Source organism: Cajanus cajan, chromosome 2 (genome assembly GCF_000230855.2).
Source record: "Cajanus cajan strain Asha chromosome 2, NIPB_CcT2T_4, whole genome shotgun sequence".
Classification (NCBI taxonomy): Eukaryota; Viridiplantae; Streptophyta; class Magnoliopsida; order Fabales; family Fabaceae; genus Cajanus; species Cajanus cajan.
The window spans coordinates 3,012,666-3,036,983 of NC_138518.1; the positions used below are offsets into that span (position 1 = coordinate 3,012,666).

Sequence of the window (24,318 nt, forward strand, 5' to 3'; positions counted from 1 at the left end):
TTCCTCAACTCGTTTATATAATGCTTTTCTATTCTATTGTTATATTACTTTACTTCACATTAAATTTTCTTCTTTTTATATCTCTTATGTATAAAAAAATTATGTAAAAGTCTTGTATACATAAATTTTTAAAGTTTAATTATGATAAAAAATTTAAAATCAATACACACTTTTTTAACTCATAAAGATATAAATTTTAAATTTAATTCTTATTATTTTCATTGCCTGCATGGTAGAATAAATATGTAAGAATATAATTAATTTTCTTTATTTTAACACAATTATCTGTATGCGTGATAAAGTTAAAGCAACGATTTAGGGGAATAGAATTCATTGATTTTAGTTATTATTTTTTTTCAATTTAAACAAAATTTTATAACATAAAAAATAATATTGGCAATAAATAATTTTATGTTAATAAAAATAATCTATTGAAATGTTTAAAACTTTGAGCTGAATTTTTTAATTAGTATGAAAATTATACGATTTGTTGTTTTTTCGTTCTATTTTTATTCATTAAAATGAAAATATTATCTTATTTTTACTGTTCCACAAAGTGTAAACGTCACACGCAATACTGACTCCAGTGTGTTTGTCTTGTTCTCATCACGTGGAGGCCACCTTATCCTTGCTGATCAAGTATCCTTGGCCACCAAGGTTCTGATCTTGACTGTTCATAATACAATACTTGGCTGAAGTTAAAAAAAAAATAAAAAAAATAAAAAAAACTAAAAAAACTAAAAAATTCTAAAAGCGAGTATCCCAAAAGTATTAATAAGAAAATTATATATATATATATATACTAATTCATTTAATTTTTAAAAAGTAAGATAATTTTGATATTTGAATTTAATATTTCTTCATTATTATTTCTTTTATACAAAATTAAATTCATATTCGGTCATATATTAATTATTTTTAAATTAATATAATTTTAATTAAGATGTAATGATGTAATCTCTTAATTTAGTAAAATATATTAATTATAAAATTTTAAAAAAATATACATTCGAATTGATTAAAAGACATGGATATTAATTAAAAAAATAGTATAGGCGTAATTTTTGAAAATATATAAAAAATTAAATTTATGGTTATCAATTAAAATTAATTACTTTGTTTATCTTAACAAATTAAGTAATATAATTTTAGTAAATAATTCTACTTTTTGGTTTATCCATTCTTCTGTATTACGATCTTTGCTTTTTATAATACATTATTAACGGTTCCAAAAGAGTGAGTAGCCAAGTTTGAAAAAGAAAAGAAATCAAATCGCAGTCAACGTCTTTGTCTCAAATATGTAGAGCAGTAGAAGCATCTTATCCTTGCAGATCAAGTTACAATATTGGCAATTTTAAAATTATAATAGAACTGTATACACAGGCAAAACGATGCCATAATTCTTAATTCTGTCTATTTATCTTAACAAGTGAAAATGAGACACTCCTCATAAAATATTATTAAAAAGTAAATGAAAGATAAAAAAATAAAAAATTTGTGTAGTTAACTTTAAAACATTTAAATAATTAAATAAAATTAATTAAAGTGTAATAATAATTAAAAAATTAGTTAAAAAATAAAAAGTAAAAAATAATAAAAAAAGAATATCTCTTTTATTAATAAAATCATAGAATTATAAGTTATTGATATACACACAAAACCATTATTTTGAATTCTCTGATGATTCCAAGTACAATTTTGATGAATGGTCTAAAAAATGGCGTCATATTGGTCAAACCAATCGGCCATGACCCTATCCTAGATACATCAGATACCTATAAATGAAGAAAGGAGAAGGGTTTCAAATTGCAATTGCAGTGTATTGCAAAATAGCTAGCAAAAATGGACTTTCTCCTAAATTGCCTAAACCTAAACACTACCACTAGTGCCATTGCATTCCTTTCTCTAATCTTGTTATTTTTGTTTGTATGGAAAAAATCTAAAGGTAAAGAAGCTCCACTAGTTGCAGGTGCATGGCCAATACTAGGTCACCTCAAATTGTTGAATAGTTCACAAACACCCCATAAAACGTTGGGTGATTTGGCTGATAAGTATGGACCCTTATTCACCATCAAGCTCGGTGTCAAACCCGCTTTGGTTCTCAGCAACTGGGAAATGGCGAAGGAATTGTTCACCAAAAACGACCTTGCCGTTTCCTCTCGCCCTAAACTCGTTGCCGTTGAACTCATGTCGTACAACCAAGCATTTGTTGGTTTGGCACCGTACGGGACATATTGGCGCGAGTTACGTAAAATAGTTACGTTCGAGTTTCTCTCCAATCGCCGAATCGAGCAACTGAGCCACGTTCGTGTCTCCGAGGTTCAAACCTCGATCAAGGAGCTTTACGATGTTTGGTGCAGAGAAAAGAACGAGGGTAACTACGTGTCGGTGGAAATGAAACAATGGTTGTCACATTTGACTTTCAACATGGTTGTGCGAATGGTGGTTGGGAAGAGGTATTTCGGGGTAACCCATGTGGAAGGGAAAGAGAAAGCGCAAAGGTTTATGGAGAATATAGGGGAGTTCATGCGGTTGATGGGGACTTTCACGGTGGCTGATGGGGTTCCTTGTTTGAGAGGGTTGGATTTGGGGGGTTATGAGAAGGCCATGAAAGCAAACGCTAAGGAAATTGACAAGTTGTTGAGTGAGTGGTTGGTGGAACACCAAGAAAAGAAGGCTTTGGGTGAAAAGGATGAAAGAGAACGTGACTTCATGGACGTCATGATTTCTAAGATTAATGGTGCACAGATTGAGGGGTTTGATGCTGATACCATATGCAAAGCCACATCCTTGGTAAGCACTACTATATCTTTACCATTATGCTTATTTTGGTGTAGATAATTTTTCTTTTAATACAATTTTATGTTTATAACTTTTATATATATCTCATTTTATTTTTAATAACTACTCAAAAAATTGTTCAAATTGCTGATTATTAATCATCAATTTTAATTAATATTATTTTTACATGTTTTAAAAATATGCAGAAGTACAAAGTGTTTTTTATTTTACTTTTTTTATACTAGTAATAATACGGTGTGAATTCTGAAAGAGTTAGTGAAATTTCATTTTTATGACATTCAAACCTGTAAAACAGGGATTAACATGGGGACTGGTTGAATTTATTTTGGACTTCTAGTATTTTCTTCTTCTTCTTCTTTTTATTTTGTATAATACAATCTTCTAGCTTTATATTTATAGCATTAATTAATATGTTATATAATTTAAGTTTCATTTAAAGTATTTAATTTTAATATTAGCTATATAACATTTTTAAAATATAAAAAATTAAGATAAACATTACCTAAGAATCTCGTGTGGTGGCCAATATAGTGGCTTTTGTGAACTATAAGAAGAAAGTTGGAAGTTGACAATGAATACTTTTATATAAAAGCAGGTATAAATATAAAATTGGTACATGTAACTAGTTTCTTAGTTACGTATGTATTTTTTATATTTAATAATTAAATACTAATTATATGTCGAGAATACTAGGTAAAATTAGGACATAAAGGAAATTTTATCATGATAAAGATTGAATATAATATATAATTTTCCATTTTATTTATTTTTCTTAGATAATTAAACTACTCTTCTGATAAAGTTAGAACTTATTATTTACAGGAGTTGATTTTGGGCGGAACTGATACAACTGCTGTTGTTCTTACATGGGCATTTTGTTTGCTATTGCGAAATCCTCATGTATTGAAAAAGGCTAAAGAAGAAATTGATATTCAAATTGGCATAGATGGATTTATAAAAGAGTCAGATATGAGTAAACTGGTGTATCTTCAAGCTATAGTTAAAGAGACACTAAGATTGTATCCACCCGCACCTTTTTCATCACCTCGTGAATTTATAGAGAATTGTATTTTAGGTGGCTATCACATCAAAAAGGGAACTCGCCTAATGCCAAACTTGTGGAAGATTCATAGAGACCCTAGTGTCTGGTCGGATCCATTGGAATTCAAACCAGAAAGATTTCTTACTACTCATAAAGATGTTGATGTTAGGGGTCACAATTATGAGTTTTTACCGTTTGGAAGCGGAAGAAGGATCTGTGCTGGAATGTCCCTTGGCTTAAACATGGCTCATTTCGCTCTGGCTAATTTCTTGCACTCCTTTGACATTTTGAATCCATCAACTGAATCTCCTGATATGACTGAAATCTTTGGATTCACGAATACTAAAGCCACTCCACTTGAGATTTTGGTTAAGCCACGTCTCACTCCCAACTATTATGAAACTTTATAATCCTTATGTTAGTCGTGTGGTCTGTGTGTGATTCATATTGTTTGATACTTTGATGTCAAATAATGTGATGCTTTGTGGTCAATTGTATGTTAAATCGTGTCTTCCTTTGAAAATGTTATGTAACCATGTGATAGTTTTGTTCCTTGCAAAAGCTCGCTAGATGTATCATCGTCATTTAATTGTCATGAAACAAATAATATGATCTTGCTACGAGTTTATTTGTGTTAGTGTATTAATTTGCTTGTAATAGATTAAGAATATTACAGAAAAAAGGACTTGAGCATTATTCCCGTTTTTTTAGGGTGTTTTGAATTATGTGAATGGAATGATATGAGTAGGAATGTAAGTAAGTTGAGATTGATCCGTAAATCTAACTAACTCGATCCATCTCAAAGTTACACATTCACGTTAAGAGTGTTTTCCCTTCACGTGCATGACATTTTTAATAAAAAAAAAATCTAAAGAGTTTACAAGACTACTCTACTCAGTATTCATCCGACTCATCTAAACCCATTATTTAGTTTTTTTTTTATAAATAAGATAAATCCCAGAGAATAATTTTTTAATGAAAATTGTTGCTTCTTATTTTTCTAGCCGTGTTTCACAACGCTTTTTCAATAATTTATAATTGAATGTGGTTTATTTTAATTGTATCATGTAGTTATGTTAAATAAAACATTAATTATATACTTACATATTTATTTTGCTTTGCACTTAAATTAATACGTATTAAATTAAAAAAAAATAACTTTAAGGTATGTTTGGATGAGGAATTTTAATGGAGTAATTCATTTGTTTGAAGAATTTTAAATTCTTTGAGGTGAAATACTTTGTATGGATGGAGAATTTACAAAAAAATTTGAAATCTAAATATTTGTGAAAATCTTTGAAATAGTAGAATTTCAAATTCTCCCAAAAAGGTAAGAATTTGAAATTCCTCATATTTTTTCCCCTTATTTCACTTATATATTTTATCTTATATCTTCATATTTTTAATTATTGAATATTTAAAAATACTTTAAAAAATATTAAATATTATCTAATATTAATTTTAAAATTATTAAATATTTAAAATTATTAAATATTTTTATAAAATTTTATTTAAAAATCTCAACATATAAATATATTTTTAAAATCAATTTTATCATGATAGAATCAAATTATCATATCCAAATTAACAATTTAAAATTTTAAAAAAATTGAATTGACTTATCCAAACAAAATATTTTAAGAATGATAGAAATTGAAATCAAAGTAATTCAAATACCAAGAATTTCAAATTCCTTGAATTTGTAAAATTTCTCATTCAAACACACCATTAGGGAACTAAAGAATTTTTTATTAATTGTAAAACATTGTCATAAAATTTAAAAATTTATTTATATATATATTTTCAAGGAACAATAAGAGAGAAAAAACAAAAAAAAAAGTAAATTAAGTAATATAGCGAAACAATAAAAGATTATATAAATTATTATATAACTTTATCATGAGATTATATTATTTCTTTATATTTCTTTATATAGTATGTTAGTATACGTATCACTATTTGCATGATGAATTATCATCATCAATGTCTTCCATCACTGCACAAAAATTACTTTTAATGATAATTATTATACTTTTAGGGTAATTATTTTAATTTTTAATGACAATATAAATAGTTTCTAAACTATTTATCATCAATTAAATTATAGCTAATGTATCCAAAGTCAATAAAAATATTACCGATAATTATAACGAATAATAAAAGTTTGTTTATGATAACTAAAAATAAAGGGTGTTTAACTATTCACTTAAATTATATATACTAATAACTATTTAAATCACCACTAAAAGTGTGTTTAACAAATTTATATATTTTTTCAACAGCTACATTACATGATGAATATATCCCTTTTTAGAGCACACAACTAGAAATGTGCTGGTTTCCTGCTAGTTTCCTACGAAAAATTGTTAGCAGAAATTTTTTTTGTGAATTTGCTGCCATCATGTTAATGATAGGATTATTCTCCGTGAGCGAGTAATTTTGTATACTTTTTGAGGATTTTATTGCGAATCTAGATTGACAGAAAATATTTAACATTATTTTAATAAACCGCAGAAAAATGTCGCAAGCATTTTTTTAATAATTTTTTTTATACATTTAATTGAGGACTTTTTTTTTTGTGAATTTATATCCCCAGGAAATATTTCTCGTGAATTTAATTCCGTAAGAAAATCTACAAGTAATTCCTTCGTAATCCATATCAGTACTAAAGAAACCTTCCTCTACTTAATTTGTTGATAAAACTAGAAAAACATTGAATGCAGCGGTTATACTTCTCGTGGTTAGAAAGCAACACTAACTTCTTCAGACTATGCTTCTGTGTAATGTTGCTGTCATATAGGAAATTAATTGTACAAATTTTGATTATTGCAATGCTAGCTCTTTTTCGTATAGATTTCTATTGCTTAGTTAGAGTAACATGCGTGCCATTGTTGGAGGAGAGGTTATAATAACTGATTATTGGATTAATTTATGCTTCATGCAAGGCTTTTACAAGGCATCACTTTGGAATGATGATTTATCTGAAACTATAGTTTGTGCTTAAATTGAAACAATGCTTAATTGCTTATATCAAAATAATGGATTTGGCATTTTAGAATAACTTGTCGAAAATGGTCACGATGATTGGATTTGCTCTAACAGATGAGTATGCTTTTTGGTTTGCTCAGTAACTGTATCTGTATGTATTGATCGTGTATACTCTTAAGGGAGCTTCCTATTTTCTTGAGCTTCATTATCTGTCTTTTAAAGCCTCTATCTTGGCCAGCTCAACAAGTGCTTGCTCTTCATTGGTTTCCTTAATCTCCTTTTTAAGCACATCTATAGTTGTTAATTAAACATGAAAACATCAGAGTTTGATGCTTGAATTTCTTTCTCTTCCATCAAAGAAGCCACATCAAGATATTAACAAATACTAACACATCATAGAAATTAACAACAGCTTTAACTGAAATTTAAACGTGTGAATATGCAAATTTAATTACAGGTGTCTACTCTGACCATTATTAATTTAGATTTGGTAAGCTTTTTCCAAATTTATTTAATTTAATTATTTGCTAAGATATTTGTTTCAGGTGCAATATAGTTAATATTTTAATTTACAAAACTAATTAACTTTAAGATTGCAAAGCCCTAAGTTCATTCTTATTATTTACATTTTCTAATTTTATTAGTTCATCAAGATTGCAGAGGAAGCAGAATAAAGTTCTTTTCATTGGCAAATGAATTAAAGCAGGTATTACAATCAACTCTTTTCAACAAAATAACACGCCAATATTGAATATCTTCAGATTAGATTTTCACGAGTTGATCAAAATTTCACAGGTACCATGATGATGTTTCCATCATTATTATTTCACTAGTACAAAAATGGGTTATTACGTCACTCATTTTATGTTAGAAAAGTGAAACCCTGACGTTATAAAAACGCGGTGGCAGTTTCGTAAATATTGACTGACTAATTTACGTCGGATCCCCCAATGTCCGACGTAAATTAGTCACTATAGTAGCAACGTTCTTTTCACTTCCCGCGCGCGTCCCTTTGTTTTCTTTCATTCTTCTCTCAATCTTCTTCTCTCAATCTGTAAGTGTCTAAGTTCGTGTGTTTGCACATTCAAGACTAAGCCATTATTTTGGACTTATCTGATATGTGTATGGAATTGAACTATGAGATGTTGTGTGGAATGTGAATGAGATGTGGTTGTGGTTCTTCATACCTATGACCAGGGGTGAGCATGACCCGAGATTGTTACATGAGTATCGTGACCTTGGTTAACATGTCAGGGGTGAGCACGACCCTAGGTTAGGGGTAACGTGACCTTGGCACAGTGTTATATCAAGGGTGAGCACGGCTCTGGATTGTTACCTGGGTATCGTGACCTTGGTTAACATGTCAGGGGTGAGCACGACCCTAGGATAGGGATAACGTGACCTTGGCACAGTGTTATATCAGGGGTGAGCACGGCCCGAGATTGTTAAATGGGTAGCGTGACCTTGGCATAGTGTGAAGTGCAAGATTTGTGATGATTGGTGTGATTGAGAATTATGACGTGATGACAATGCATGATTGATTGAAATACGATATGTTGAAATATTTATGAATATTAAATTATAATGAGATAATATATTGTGTTTTCTTATGTGCTATATATATAGATGTTTTCTTTTCTCACCGTGCGATTTGTGGATATTTTAGGTGAGGAAGATCTGGCTACGAGTGGTATCTAGAATGCCAACGGTTGAATTGTCGGGATGCTCTGATATTGTGACATCGGGCAAAGGATTTTTTAGAACATAGGTTTTTATTGTAAATGTTATTTTTTGAAAATAATTTGAAAACTCTTGCGTTTCATTTTTGTTATTGTGGTTATTGAAGGATAATTTTTAAGATTCTCATGTGAACCCTTTTATCGAAATAAAAAAAATATATTTATAAGTTTTTATTATTACAATATATATGTTGGGGTAGTAAGGGTGTCACATTTAGTGGTATCAGAGAAGGTTGATCCAATCGGCCGTGAGTTGTGAGTCTACTATGCTTGTTTGGTAGATAATTGATGGAATGATTTGATTGTAGAATTTGTTGATATGTTAGTACTATGATTGATTAAGTTGGTTGTTTACTTATAGTATAATTGGTAACTTTTCTGGTGATCAGAAAAGTAATGGCAGGAGGTAGGAACGATCGTGCAATCGTTGATGCTCTTCAAGCGATGGCTCAGGCTCTGGGTAATATGAACCAACAACCAGAGGTAGATGGGCTGGAGAGATTCCAGCGAAATAATCTACCAAGCTTCCGTGGGGGTTATAATCCTGATGGAGCTGCTGACTGGATTTTTGAAGTTGAAAAGATATTCCAAGCTATGGGATGTCCTTTGATACAGAAGGTGACTTTGGCTGCCTTCATGCTTTCTGGTGAGGCTGGCATCTGGTGGCAAGGTACTTTACAAAGAATGATAGCTGCAGGTACCCAAGTGAATTGGGAGAATTTCAAGCAGCTATTCTTGGAGAAATACTTTCCCCGAGATGTAAGACATAAGAAATAGGTGGAATTCCTTGAATTGAAGCAAGGAGATGATTCTGTGGCTGAGTATGTGACTAAGTTTGAAGACTTGGTCAGATTTTGTCCCATGTATGATGGTGTGGGCAATGAGAAGGACAAATGTGTGAAGTTTGTGAGTGGTCTTCGCCCTGAGATTAAACAAGTTTTTAATTATCAAGGGATCACTCACTATCACAAATTGGTAAACAAGTGCCGAGTATATGATGACGATAACCGTGCTAGGGTAACTCATTATAAGAGTGGAGGAACCATGAGGAATAATAAGTTTGGGTCATCTAGTAAGGGTAAACCTTACACCAAGTTTTCCGGGAATTCGAGTTCTAAGGTGAATAATCAAGGTTCTATGCAACAAAGAAGCCAAGTTCCCACGGCTAGCCAAACTTCTAGAGAAGGAAGTGTGGGTTCTGTTTCACACAACAACTGCTACAATTGTGGGAAGCCAGGTCATAGGGCATATGAATGTTCGTTGCCTAGAGAAATAATGTGCTTCAAATGTCAAGAGAAGGGACACAAAGCTCGTGATTGCCCCAAGAACAAGACAATAGAGGTTGGGGGGAGTGCTAGCAAACCTCGAGCGACAGGAAGGGTGTTTGCCTTGAGTGGTGCTGAAGCTTCACAATCCAAAGACTTAATCCAGGGTATATGTTTCATCAATGGAACTCCTCTAATTGTTTTGTATGACTCTGGTGCGACTCACTCTTTTATATCACATGCGTGTGTGTCCAAATTAAAATTACCTGTTTCTTCCTTGTCTTTTGAATTAATAGTAGAGACACCAACTAGTGACTCAATGTCTACTTCTGATGTCTGTTTAAAGTGTCCTTTGATTATTAATGGTAGAGATTTTATAGTTGACTTAATTTGTTTGCCTCTAAGTCAGCTAGATGTTATTCTGGGTATGGACTGGTTATCTTCCAATCATGTCCTTTTGAATTGTGCTGATAAATCTATTGTCTTTGGTGAGCCTGTTGAAAAAGTGAGTAAGGATTATTTGACTGCCAACCAAGTTAAGGTATCTTTACAAGAGGATGCTCAAGTGTACATGTTGTTAGCATCTTTGAATTCTGAGAGTAATATTTTGGTGAATGAACTGCCTGTTGTATGTGACTTTTCGGATGTCTTCTCTGATGATATGTCTAGCTTACCACCTAGAAGAGAAGTAGAATTTTCCATAGACTTAGTACTAGGAACAGGACCTATTTCTAATGCACCTTATAGAATGTCACCCGTAGAGTTAGTGGAGCTTAAGAAACAAATAGAAGACTTGTTGGAGAAGGGGTTTGTGAGGCCTAGTGTATCACCTTGGGGAGCACCCGTACTATTAGTTAAGAAGAAGGATGGTAACATGAGATTGTGTGTAGATTATCGCCAGTTGAACAAGGTAACCATTAAGAATAAATATCCATTGCCTAAGATAGATGATCTTATGGACCAGTTGGTGGGTGCTTGTGTATTTAGTAAAATTGATCTTAGATCGGGGTACCATCAGATTAGAGTTAAGGATGAGGATGTACCTAAGACAACATTTAGGACTCGTTATGGACACTATGAGTATCTAGTAATGCCTTTTGGTGTAACAAATGCTTTTGCAATTTTTATGGATTACATGAACCGAATTTTTCATCCGTACTTGGATAAATTTGTAGTTGTCTTCATAGTTGACATACTAGTTTATTCCAAGACTAAAGAGGAACATGAGGAACACTTAAAGGTAGTTCTTCAAACCCTCAGGGAGAGACAACTTTATGCCAAGTTGTCTAAGTGTGACTTTTGGCTAGAGGAAGTGAGTTTCTTAGGACATGTGATTTCAAGTGGGGGTATAGCAGTATATCCATCTAAAATTGAGGCGGTACTTAAGTGGGAGACACCTAAGTCAGTTAGTGAGATTAGGAGCTTCCTTGGATTGGCTGGATACTATAGAAGGTTCATAGAGGGATTCTCTAAGTTAGCATTACCCTTGACAAATTTAACTAGGAAAGGAGTTATGTTTGTATGGGATAGTAAATGTGAGAATAGTTTCCGAACTCTTAAGGAGAAGTTGACTAGTGCACCTATTTTAGTGTTGCCTGACCTTAGTAAGACTTTTGTGGTTTATTGTGACGCTTCTAAGATGGGTTTGGGTGGAGTGTTAATGCAAGAGGGAAAGGTCGTATCGTATGCATCTAGGCAATTGAAAATACATGAGAAGAATTACCCCACCCATGATCTTGAATTAGCAGCTGTGGTATTCACACTTAAGATTTGGAGACATTATTTGTATGGTTCAAAATTTGAGGTGTTTAGTGATCATAAGAGTCTTAGATATTTATTTGACCAAAAGGAATTAAATATGAGGCAAAGCAGATGGTTAGAGTTCCTTAAGGATTATGATTTTGATCTTAGTTATCATCCGGGCAAAGCCAATGTGGTGGCTGATGCTTTAAGTAGGAAATCTTTGCATTTGTCTTCTCTTATGATTAGGGAGATGGACCTTTTGGCTCAATTTAGAGACTTGAGTTTGACTTGTGAGGTGACCCCTAGTAGTGTGAGACTAGGTATGACTTGGGTGACTAGTGAGTTGTTGAAGGAAATTGGAGAAACACAGTTAGTGGATTCATTTCTAGTGGCTAGACGTGATGCTATAGGACAAGGTGTTGGAGGAGAATTTACCTTGGGTGTAGATGGAGTGTTAAGATTTAAAGATCGAGTGTGCGTGCCTAGTGACCCTACACTTAGACGTTTGATCCTAGAGGAAGGTCATAGGAGCAAGCTTAGTTTTCACCCAGGGGCAACTAAGATGTATCAAGACCTTAGAAAGATATTTTGGTGGCCTAGGATGAAGAAAGATATAACTGAATTTGTGAGTGCCTGTTTAGTGTGTCAGAAGGCTAAGATAGAACATCAGAAACCTTCAAGACTACTTCAGCCTTTGAGTATACCCGAGTGGAAGTGGGATAACATTTCTATGGATTTTGTAGTTGCTTTGCCTAGGACTAGGAGAGGGCATGATTCCATTTGGGTTATAGTTGATAGGTTGACTAAGAGTGCACATTTCTTACCTATTAACATTAGGTATTCTCTAGAGAGATTGGCTGGACTGTATATTGATGAGATTGTGAGATTGCATGGGATACCATCTAGCATAGTTTCAGACAGAGACCCTAGATTCACCTCTAGGTTTTGGGAGAGTCTACAACGAGCTTTGGGGACCCAACTTAGACTTAGTTCAGCTTACCACCCTCAAACTGATGGTCAGACTGAGAGGACTATTCAATCTTTAGAGGATTTGCTTAGAGCCTGTGTGTTGGACCAAGGGGGTAGTTGGGATAGTCTTTTACCTTTGATAGAGTTTACCTATAATAATATTTACCACTCTAGTATAGGTATGGCACCTTTTGAAGCCCTGTATGGTAGGAGATGTAGGACCCCTTTGTGTTGGTGCGAGCCTGGTGATAATGTTATCTTAGGACCTGAGATTATGCAACAAACCACTGATAAGGTTAGATTGATACAAGAGAGGATGAGGACAACTCAGAGTAGACAGAAAAGTTATGCTGACAGGAGAAGGAAGGATTTGGAATTTCAAGAAGGTGACCATGTGTTCTTGAAAGTCACTCCGTGGACTGGGGTTGGCAGGGCATTGAAATCCAGAAAACTTACTCCTCGATTTATTGGTCCTTTCCAAATTCCTAAAAGAGTCGGTAGTGTTGCCTACTAAATTGCTTTGCCTCCTAATCTGTCAAATCTCCATGATGTGTTCCACATTTCCCAACTTCAGAAATACATCTATGATCCTTCGCATGTGATTGAGTCGGATCATCTTGAGGTTAAGGAGAACCTAACTGTGGAAGCTACCCCGATGAGAGTCGAGGATCGAATGGTGAAGCAACTTAGGGGAAAGGAAATTCCTTTGGTAAAAGTTATTTGGGGAGGAGCTACACCTGAAAGTGCTACTTGGGAGCTAGAGGAGAAGATGAAAGCGTCGTATCCGTTTTTATTTGCTTCAGGTAATTTCGAGGACGAAATTTCTTAAAGGAGGGGAGAATTGTAACACCCCATTTTTCTTATTTCAATTTTATTTTATTTTAATTAAGGGTATTTTGGTAATTTTATAAAGGAGATAGGGGTGATTTAGTAGCTTGGAACGGGCTGTTCCGGAATTGGAACGGGCCGTTCCAAACTACCAAAAGGTATGTGATTTAGTAACTTGGAACGGGCTGTTCCGGAATTGGAACGGGTCGTTCCAAACTACCAAATTGTATGTGAGTTAATAGCCCAGAACAGGCCATTCTCAAGATGAAACGGGCCGTTCCGGACTATTAAATATGCCATTAACCCTAAATGGGAACGGGCTTGGAACGGGACGTTCCCAAAATTATGGCCGTTGGGTGTAATTAATGCACACCAGAACGGGCCGTTCTGGTTTTGGAATGGGCCGTTCTAGATGTGATTTTTAGCCATGGTTTAAGGGTCTGGAACGGGCCGTTCCGGATTTGGAACGGGCCGTTCTGGTGTAAAAAGCCTATAAATAGAGCTGTTTGCCACTCCCAAAAAGCACACCTCTCATTTCTGATTTCTTTTCTTCTGGTCTCTCTCTTCTTTCCTCTACTTTCTGCTTCAGACCGAGGGGAACCCAACGAGGGAGATCAACTAGATCTAGTGTAGATTCAGCTTCTACATATCTAGATTCAGCTTCTTCATATCCAGGTACGGGGGAAAAGGGAAATTATTTATATATAGAGTTACATGAGAGAATTGGGTAGAGGAAAAACCCCTTAGGATTATGAGTAATTTTAGAATTATTTCTGTTTGAAGAATTATTGACATTATTTGATTCTGTATATATTTAGGACAACAAATATATGATTTGTTTGTAAAAATGATGCTCTAGGAGAGAGAACGAAATTATAGAAAAGTGCCTGTAGGTTAGGTTTTGAAAAAATTGGATTATTTCTGTTTGAGGAATTAATTATACCATTAGATTCCGTATGTGTTGAGGATTAGAAATATGTATTTAAATTGAAAGAATGATGATCCGGGAGAGAGAATGAAATTGTAGAAAAGTGCTTGTGAGCTAGGTTTTGGAACAATTGGGGGTTTTTACTGTTATGCTGAAATTACATTAAATTGCTAATTCTATTTATTATTATATTAATTTATGAATATCATTGTTATATTATTTGATAAAAATTGTTGATTTAAACGTGAATTGCTTGATATGTATGAAACCCATTATTTTGGACTTATCTGATATGTGTATGGAATTAAACTATGAGATGTTGTGTGGAATGTGAATGAGATGTGGTTGTGGTTCTTCACACCTATGACCAGGGGTGAGCACGGCCCGAGATTGTTACATGAGTATCGTGACCTTGGTTAACATGTTAGGGGTGAGCACGACCTTAGGTTAGGGGTAACGTGACCTTGGCACAGTGTTATATCAAGGGTGAGCACGGCTCTGGATTGTTACGTGGGTATCGTGACCTTGGTTAACATGTCAGAGGTGAGCACGACCCTAGGATAGGGATAACGTAACCTTGGCACATTGTTATATCAGGGGTGAGCACGACCCGAGATTGCTAAATGGGTAGCGTGACCTTGGCATAATGTGAAGTGCAAGATTTGTGATGATTGGTGTGATTGAGAATTATGACGTGATGACAATGCATGATTGATTGAAATACGATATGTTGAAATATTTATGAATATTAAATTATAATGAGATAATATATTGTGTTTTCTTATGTGCTATATATATAGATGTTTTCTTTTCTCACCGTGCGATTTGTGGATATTTTAGGTGAGGAAGATCTGGCTACGAGTGGTATCTAGAATGCCAACGGTTGAATTGTCGGGATGCTCTGATATTGTGACATCGGGGCAAAGGATTTTTTAGAACATATGTTTTTATTGTAAATGTTATTTTTGAAAATAATTTGAAAACTCTTGCGTTTCATTTTTGTTATTGTGGTTATTGAAGGATAATTTTTAAGATTCTCATGTGAACCCTTTTACCGAAATAAAAAAATTTATTTATAAGTTTTTATTATTACAATATATATGTTGGGGTAGTAAGGGTGTCACAGCTGAAGGAAAAGGAGCTCGAATGGTGGAACATCCATCTATATTTATTTAATTATTTTTATGATTATATTACACAAGAAATATAAGGAGTGAGAACAATTTTCAAATAAATATTTATAATCACATAATATGCATAGCAATAATTAATAAAAAAAATATATTAATGATGATTAACATTAAAATTTGAATTATACTTGTAATGACTAGTCAGGATAAATGAGCATCATCATAATATCAATCAATAAAAGGATATTTCACCTTAACCAACAATAGGATATTTCACTTTCATTTCTTACTCATTTAAATCCCCAAGGTAAAACCTCCAGCTACAAATAATTCAAATTTTATCTTCTATGGCCATAGAACAATATTTATCTTCATAAATACGTAAAAGAAATTAACAAAAAGACGAGTCCAAGAATTCACAATTATATCATAGTTGATTATAAACATATTTACAATAAATATAGTTACGTAAAAAGAATACATTAAGAGTACCAATGATATAAATAAATATGACAATCATTATAAAATAATTAAGTAATATAAAATATAAACACCTTAATAATTAATATGGATAAAAATAATTATAAGTTAAGCAAATAAATGAGGTTAGGGACACCTCACTAGATAAATGTACAAAGAAAATAACATAAATAAATAAACATAGTAGTAGATAAAATTTTAAAGAAACAAAGTTCTCCTCCCCCTTACCTTGAAATGTAGGTTTATCGAAATGTAGTTGTGTAAATTTTATTTTCTCACTCCGCTACTTCCTCTTTTTCTTCCTTCTCTCTTTCTCTCTTCTCTCTTTTTTTCTTTCTACTCCGTCAGTTTTGTATCTGAGTTTTGTGTGTCTCAAAATTACCACAACTGATGCCTATTTATAGCATACAAAGTAATGATTACATATTTATAATGTAATGGTAAAATTAATATAAATTCGTTCAGTTACACCTCCATTTGTACCTTTAGTTACTTAGAGATAATATTGAAATTGATTTGATTTCACGAGATAAGATTCTGAGCTGCGTTGCTTATCCCTGCGTTGCTTATCCGTGCATTTATTGCACCACATTTTTTTTTTGAAAATCATTAGAAATTCCGGAAAATGAAAAAAATTTGTAATATTTTATGTATTTATATATAATAATCCAAATGTTCATTAAATATATATATATATATATAATTTATAATTAGAGTATTATTCTAAAATAACATAATTTGTTGAATTAAATATTGTTTATTTCCATTTTAATTTCTGAAAATTTTGACAATAAAATTTTAATGTATTATAAATATCAAACTTATTTTCTATTTGTTCTTAAAATATAAAAAATTGATTACTATTTTAAGAATAATATAAAAATATTATATTTAAATTTTAGGATGTTACACTTCCCTTCATAACAGAGGTCTATTTCCTTGTTTGTATGCCCCCGGACGAAATTGGGTGTCTATAGGGTTGGGTCATTTTTTTTTTAAAAAAGCTCACATATTTGACCTAACACAACGTGATTAAGTTTAACTGAGTTGGATAAAAAATTAGATTAAAATTGACTTGACTCGATCTATTTACACCGCTAATTATGAAGGTGTTTAAAATCATGTAATTAAGACCGACACTTACATACGAAAGAAATACTATAACATTATAATAAAATTATATAATAATTAGAGTCGTCAAACAGATCAATCTTATAGTGTCTTTAAGGTAGTCTAACTTGGATTGAATTATATCTAGGATAGTATTTTTTGGCCTAGTGTGACCAATGTCAAGCCACTAGGCTATCAAGATAATTTGTCCTTAAATAGAAATTAATAAAAATTAGAAAAATGATTTATATCCAAAATTAAAAAATCTATTTTTAAATAAAAAACAAATAAAATGTTTAGTGAAATAAATTGTCCTTAAACTATTAATAATTATTTAGAGATAATTTAGTCTCAACACAATTGTAAATACAAATTAATATAAAAGAACTGATCATAGTCTCATTGCATTGATATATCTAACCTTAATAGATTAATATGTGGTAACACATAAAGGTGACAAATGCAACTATCCACAACACAAATATTTAAGTTTTCAAACTTCAACATATCACAAGTGGAAAAAACACTTTTAAAATCGGTCGTTTTTGACTTTTAAAATCGGTTCTATGATCGATTTTAAAAGAGCCGATTTTGAAAACTAGCACTTTTAAAATCGATCGTTGACCGATTTTAAAAGTCCCACTTTTAAAATCGGTCATGCCATGACCGATTTTAAAAGTTGTTAATTTTTTTTAAATATTTGACTTATTTTAGGAGGATCCCTGAACAAAACCTGCAAATTAATAAAATACTAGACAATTCATATATTTTTAATATACCAAATTACATACAAATAGCAAGAGTTGGTAAATGTCAACCATATATGTAATCAAAGTAACTTACAAATTATGTACATCCTAAACTACAAAATGAGTAAAACTATAATCATAACTCGTAGCTAGCCAATGTTTCAATGAAAAATGTAGTCCATTGCTCCCTAATGGTGTTTATATCTTCTAGCGACAATGGTGATCGATCTATAAATATCTATTAAGAAAATTTAGAACAATTAGAAGTAACTCTTAAAACATGATAAAATGCAAACTTAAAATAAAAAATTTTAAAATTCTAAAACGTACTTCAGTCCACCCATATACTATTTGTGAATCAACAATAGTATGCATTGCCTTCATTACATAGTATCCGCACTCATAGTTTCCTTTTTGCTTATGAGACTACAAAAAGAATATAAAAACCAATTTTAGTAGTAATGGTAATTCAAAAGAAAATACCTTAGAAAAAATATCATTACTAAAATAACTTACTTTAAGAGAGACCCAAAGCATTTTTTTCTTCAACTTTGAACCTTTAAGCATATGGTATCCTTCCATAGCCCTAATGATAAAAGGACATCATTATTATATTTTAAAATAAAATGTAATGATAAATAAAATAAAGTAGTTTTTTTAAAACAACTTACTTATCTAATAATTGTTTAAAATCTACAGGAGGAGGTTTGTGCATCGAACAAATGCATACAGATATATTGTCCATAGGACAAATAATCAGAAGTTGCCAATGAGCACTGCATTGAGAAACTATCAGTAATAGAAAATACATTTTTTAACAATTTATAATCAATTATATACAAATATACTTAGAAAAGTAAGGAACTAAGTAAACTTTTTTATTTGATTCAGACATCCAATTTTGGATGTAAGCTTGAATTTCTTCTGTCTTGTTCCCAATTTTTTGGATTAACTCGGGTTCCAAAAATCCATAAATGTGATCATTCCCTTTATCCACACCCAATTTATGGATAAATCTACAAGGTTAGAAATAAAGTTAGAAAAAAGAAACAAAACATAATTAAAATTAATTCAAATACTTACAATAACCACAATTGCAAAATTGATATGTTCAGCATGCAGTGCCCGTTTGTAATCTCTGATATGTCGCTCTGGCTTATATACAAGGGGTCATTACTACAAAAGCCAAACACTTCAGGAACCCAAGGGACCTGTTTGGGTCGATTGTCATCTTCCATATCTGCAACCAATCTCCATAGCTTTTTCATCGGAGTTAGATTTCTAGAATGGTTAAGCATAGCCTTTGGTGGGGCAACAACATCCTATTAAATAAAGTACACAAATAATGTTATACTACATTATAATAAAATAACACCAAGTTAAAATTAAATAGTTAAATAACTTACCTCCGTAGATATCACTTTTACCAACTTATAAGGCCATTGAAGGAAGGTATTTAGGGCTTGTTCCATCGTCTGAACCTCTTGTGTGGGCACAGGAACTCTAGCCTTTGGGTTTCTAACATCCAACATTGAAACCCTTACCATATCATTTCCCATGGTCTGATGGTGCACAACAGACCCCAACACGTGAATCCTCCCTATGCCCACAAGATCGAGTGATCCATCAATGAATAACTCACACTTATTAGATGTACCATGGTCAGTGGCAGAAGTAGAGGGATTTGTAGTTGCACATGAACCTTTTGTACTCACATGTGCAACAATTGGTTCAATTGGTGGAGTTTTCTGTTGAAATTGTTGGCTAAGTGACTGCATATACTCTTGCAGTTGCCTTTGCATGTCATATTTTAATTGCCTATTCTCATCTTGTCATTGTCTTTGCATCTCCTCTTTCAATTGGCTTAATTTATCCTCATAAGTTGCTACAACCTGAGAGACCTTCAATTCCAGCAATTGGTCCACCGACCCAGATCAATGTGAAGATGACTGTGGTCCAAAGTAAGTTTGCAAGGTATGACCTCTACCTGCTGCCCGAACTTGACCTGTGTGCTCGGGCTTCCCAATGGCAACAATGAGTATATTCTGTCGTCCATGGGAAACAAAAGATCCCTCTTTCGCCTGCTGATCTAATATATCCTACAATATATGACACATAAACAATTTAACAAATTCTTATCGATCAATATGTTAATTAGCATCATATGAACAGTAAAATTATACTTACTATCTTGCTAACAATCTCCTTTGCTGCCTCAGTTGTAAACTCGCCATTTTTTTTATGCGGGCAACCTTCCATAATTCATGGCGTTCAGGTGGAGATGGAGGATCACTAACTATACTGTCATCTTGTCTAGTCTGGCGCTTCATAGCTTTCTCCTTCATGATCTTCTTCTTAAGCCATTCATAACCTCCACGAGAAATCACAACATAGGTTTCATTCTTTGCCTGAGTCTCTTGTGCCTTCTTTCTTTTCTCCTACAAAAGTATCATATAATGAAATTAAGGGTAAAATATAATATTCACAACTACACAAATGGTAATGCATATAATCCTAACTTACCAAAAACTCCACACTCATTCTAGACTCTATAAATGTGTTCCACGTCTCTTGGTCTATAGTGGGATTTTTATCACCAGGAAATTGTCCTTTCTTTTCACAAAAAATATACTTGTTTGTGAGGGTGGTCTTATATTGCCTCCACCTCTTAACCACAATGGAGAGGGTCTTCCTTCTCATCCTCTCTATGTTGGGAATGTCCCAAGTTTCCTACATTTAAATTAACAACGAGTTAATACATATTGATACCCTAATTAAATTTAATAATGAAAATGAGTATAAACAAAATTTACCAAAACATCTGTCCAAATATGGTTTTTGACAACCTCCTCTACCTCATCCCAACTGGGCAATAAAATAGAAACCTTGGTTCTAGCATGAACCCCCATCATACTCATAAATTGAGCAGCTGAATCCCCCGTAGGTTGCCCAGTGATCTCATCTATATCAACATGTATCCTCTCTCCATTGAGGCATTTGGCTGCAACATTTTTCATTCTAGTGGGACCTCTGACATTCTTCTTGGTTGTAGATTGTGTAGAGGATGTAGACTGTGTAAAGCCTGAAGTAGAGTCTTGAGGTTCATCCATATTTACCTATTAACACAAAAATAAATTGTAAGTCATTAGTATAAATTGAATTGATAACATGTAGTATAAAAATAGAAGTTAATAAAAATACAAAATTATAATAACCTATTTCGGAAATATCATCAAGTTGGAATGTTTTCCCATATTCCTTCTTGATGATCATCACGAGTGGCATGTATGTCGTCCACATCATCATTTTCATTAAAAGTTGGCAGACATGTTGAGAAGGAAGGAGTATCCATAATATCAATTGAATCCCCAAATTCGTCACCGATATTGTTACTCCTACCTTGCAAAATAACTGACCACCTATTATTAGGTGGATCAGTGACATAAAATACTTGCTTTACTTGAATAGCCATGATGAAAGGCTCTTCTTTATGACCAACTTTATTAAGGTCCACCAAGGTAAATCCAAATTCATCAATTTTGACACCACTATTACTATCAACCCATTTGCATTTAAATACAGGTACTCGGAATGGACCGTAATCGACCTCCCATATGTCTTCAATAACTCCGAAATAGCACATGGACGCTTTGATAGGGTTCTTATCATTTTTGGTTGAGAAATGCATAGATTGAGCAACTATCATAATCCCACTATTTTGCATGGTACTTTTGTCATCTTGTGCCTTTGTATAAAATGAGTAATTGTTAATGTCATATCCACAAAAAGTAAACATATCATAGTTAGGTCCTTGAGCTAGGCGTTGTAAAGTTTCAGAAACATTTAAATCTGTCCCAACATTCTTTTTGAACCACTCGGTGAAAGTCTTGTTATGCTCATTCAACACCCATTTTTCAGGCATTCGAGGGTTGTTTGTCTTCACTAAGTCTTTATGGGCATTTAAATAAGGAAGAACCTCATCGGTGTTGTTCAATATATACAAATGTGCTTGAAGCACTTCTTCTCGTGGAATGCTCTTCAATTTTGTGCTTATCGTACCCTTCCCAGCAATTCGTTCCTCATGACGAGTCTTAGGAATGCCTATTGATTCAGCTTGGGACATGTATTCAGAACAAAACTCAATTGCTTCCTCTGCAATATACCTTTCTACAATGGATGCTTCTGGACGATGTTGGTTCTTCACATACCCTTTTAATATCTTCATGTATCACTCAATTGGGTACATCCATCTCAAAAAGACAGGACCACACAACCTAACCACTCTGACCAAGTGGATGATTAAGTGAACCATAATGTCAAAAAATGAAGGAGGAAAATACATCTCCAATTGACACAATATTAGAACAACTTCATTTTCCAACTCATCTAACTTATGTGGATCAATTACTTTGCTGCATATGCCATTGAAAAACAAGCAAAGCCTAGTTATGACTTGTCTCACATTTTTAGGTAAAACGTCACGTATCGCGACAGGAAGAAGTTGTTGCATTAGTACATGACAATCATGAGACTTCAAGCCAACTAATTTCAAACCTTTCATTGATACTAGACTTTTTACATTAGAAGAGTAACCATGCGGCACTTTGACACCATGTAAGCACTCACAAAAACTTGTTTTCTCCTTTTTTGACAATGTGTGACATGCTAGGTTCGCTTACCCTTAGGTTGTGGATACAATTGTTGTCGTATTCCCATGAGTTGCAAATCTAGACGAGAGTTGAGTCCATCTTTTGTCTTTCCTTGAATAATGAGAAGTGTGCCAATTACACTATCACATACATTTTTCTCAACATGCATGACATCAATGCAATGTCTAACATCAAGAACTTTCCAGTATGGAAGATCAAATAATATCGACCTCTTCTTCCATATGCTTCTTTCTTTCAGTTGTTTTCCCTTCTTTCCAAGTGTCATATTTAAATTCTTCACCCGTTCATAAACTTGCTCACCAGTTAATGCAGTAGGAGCACTGTCATATTCTTGAAATCCATTAAAAGCTTTTTTTAACCTTCGATATGGATGATTAGGTTTAAGAAATCTTCGATGGCCAAGGTAAACTGTCTTTTTCCAATTAAGTAGTTGATGGTAACAAGTGTCCTCTTCACATATAGGGCAAGCTTTATGCCCCTTAACACTGTAGCCGCACAAGTTTCCATATGTTGGAAAGTCATTGATTGTGCAGAACAACATGGCATGCAACCTGAACAATTCACCTGAATACCCGTCAAACACATCAATTCCCTCTTCCCACAACATCTTTAAGTCTTCCACCAATGGACTTAAATAAACATCAATGTCGTTTCCTGGTTGCCTTGGACCAGAAATCATCATAGATAGCATTAAATATTTGCGTTTCATGCACAACTACGGAGGTAAATTGTAAATTGTCAACAAAACAGGCTATGAACTATGCTTAGTACTTAAGTTACCAAACGGATTCATTCCATCCGTAGCTAGTCCAAGCCTCACATTTCTTGGCTCCTTGCCAAAATTTGGAAACATAGAATCAATTTTTTTCCATTGCAAACAATCTGCTGGATGCCTAAGACTTCCATCACACTTCCTTTCATCTCCATGCCATCTCATTAGCTTTGCGTCATCCGCATTAGCAAACAAACGTTTTAATCTCGGAACAATTGGCAAATACCATAAAACCTTCGCTGGATGACCCTTAGTGCTCACATCATAATCAGAATCATCTTATTTCTTTTTATATCGTGACAACCCACATCTTGGACATTGATGCAACCCTTCAAACTCACCATGATATAACATAAAATCATTTGGGCACACATGTATCTTCTTATACTCCAAACCCATAGGACACAACACCTTTTTTGCCTCGTAGTTACGATTAGGCAATGTGTTACCCTCTTGAAGCATTTCTTTTAGTAGCTCTAACAATTCTGTGAAGCTTTTATCACTCCATCCATTTCTTGCCTTCAAGTTGAACAATCTTAATATTGCTGAAAGTCTAGTGAATTTTTTACAGTTTGGATACAACGACTTCTCCAAATCGTTGCACATAGTTTCATACATATGTGCATGCTTGAATGATTCTGGACCAACATCACGAAGCATCTCCTCTAACCGATCATCCATATCTATCTCTTGTGTAAATGTTTGAGTTTGAGTTTCGACTGATTCACTTTGAATGTCAACATTTTCACCATGCCATATCCAACGTGTATAATTGTTAAGAAATCCATCACACAAAAGATGTTCTCTTATAACATCAAGTTCTAGGCGAGTCGCATTACAACAATTAACACAAGGACAAAAAAACCTTCCATTCATATCATCATTAGCATTTCGTATTACATATTCAATAAAATACTCTACTCCAGTCTCATACTCATCACTTATACGTGATGCATGTATCCAACTTCGATTCAATAACCAACTTTTATCCATAACTTCTGTTCTTCATAAAAAAAAAAACATAGACCATGAACGTTAATCTCACTATTTTAATCATTTGTATTAAATTTCAAAAGGGAAACTAAGGTTCACTCAATATGTGC

The 24,318-nt window shown here is 33.1% G+C and overlaps 2 protein-coding genes across 2 annotated transcripts; one reads left to right on the forward strand and one right to left on the reverse strand.

The window, feature by feature from the left end:
* The first annotated feature begins 1,710 nt into the window (after positions 1–1,710).
* Positions 1,711–4,467, forward strand: LOC145954096 (cytochrome P450 82A3-like). Its single transcript, XM_083067809.1, has 2 exons — positions 1,711–2,793; positions 3,625–4,467. Exons 1-2 carry the CDS (start codon positions 1,843–1,845, stop codon positions 4,252–4,254), a joined length of 1,581 nt encoding a protein of 526 aa, XP_082923935.1. The 5' UTR covers positions 1,711–1,842; the 3' UTR covers positions 4,255–4,467.
* Positions 4,468–23,194: 18,727 nt separating this feature from the next.
* On the reverse strand, positions 23,195–24,208 carry LOC145954079 (uncharacterized). Its single transcript, XM_083067757.1, has 2 exons — positions 23,557–24,208; positions 23,195–23,454 (listed from the first exon to the last, which is right to left on the reverse strand). The coding sequence occupies exons 1-2, from the start codon at positions 24,206–24,208 to the stop codon at positions 23,195–23,197; spliced, it is 912 nt and encodes a 303-aa protein (XP_082923883.1).
* Positions 24,209–24,318: the final 110 nt, after the last annotated feature.

Excerpts from the sequence above, each read along its gene's own strand:
- LOC145954096 (XM_083067809.1), top strand. The coding sequence starts at position 1,843 with ATGGACTTTCTCCTAAATTGCCTAAACCTAAACACTACCACTAGTGCC. Across the intron at positions 2,794-3,624 it reads TATGCAAAGCCACATCCTTG|GAGTTGATTTTGGGCGGAAC; the intron begins GTAAGCACTACT and ends TATTATTTACAG.
- LOC145954079 (XM_083067757.1), bottom strand. The coding sequence starts at position 24,208 with ATGGATAAAAGTTGGTTATTGAATCGAAGTTGGATACATGCATCACGT. Across the intron at positions 23,455-23,556 it reads TGATTTTATGTTATATCATG|CGAAGGTTTTATGGTATTTG; the intron begins GTGAGTTTGAAG and ends AGGGTCATCCAG.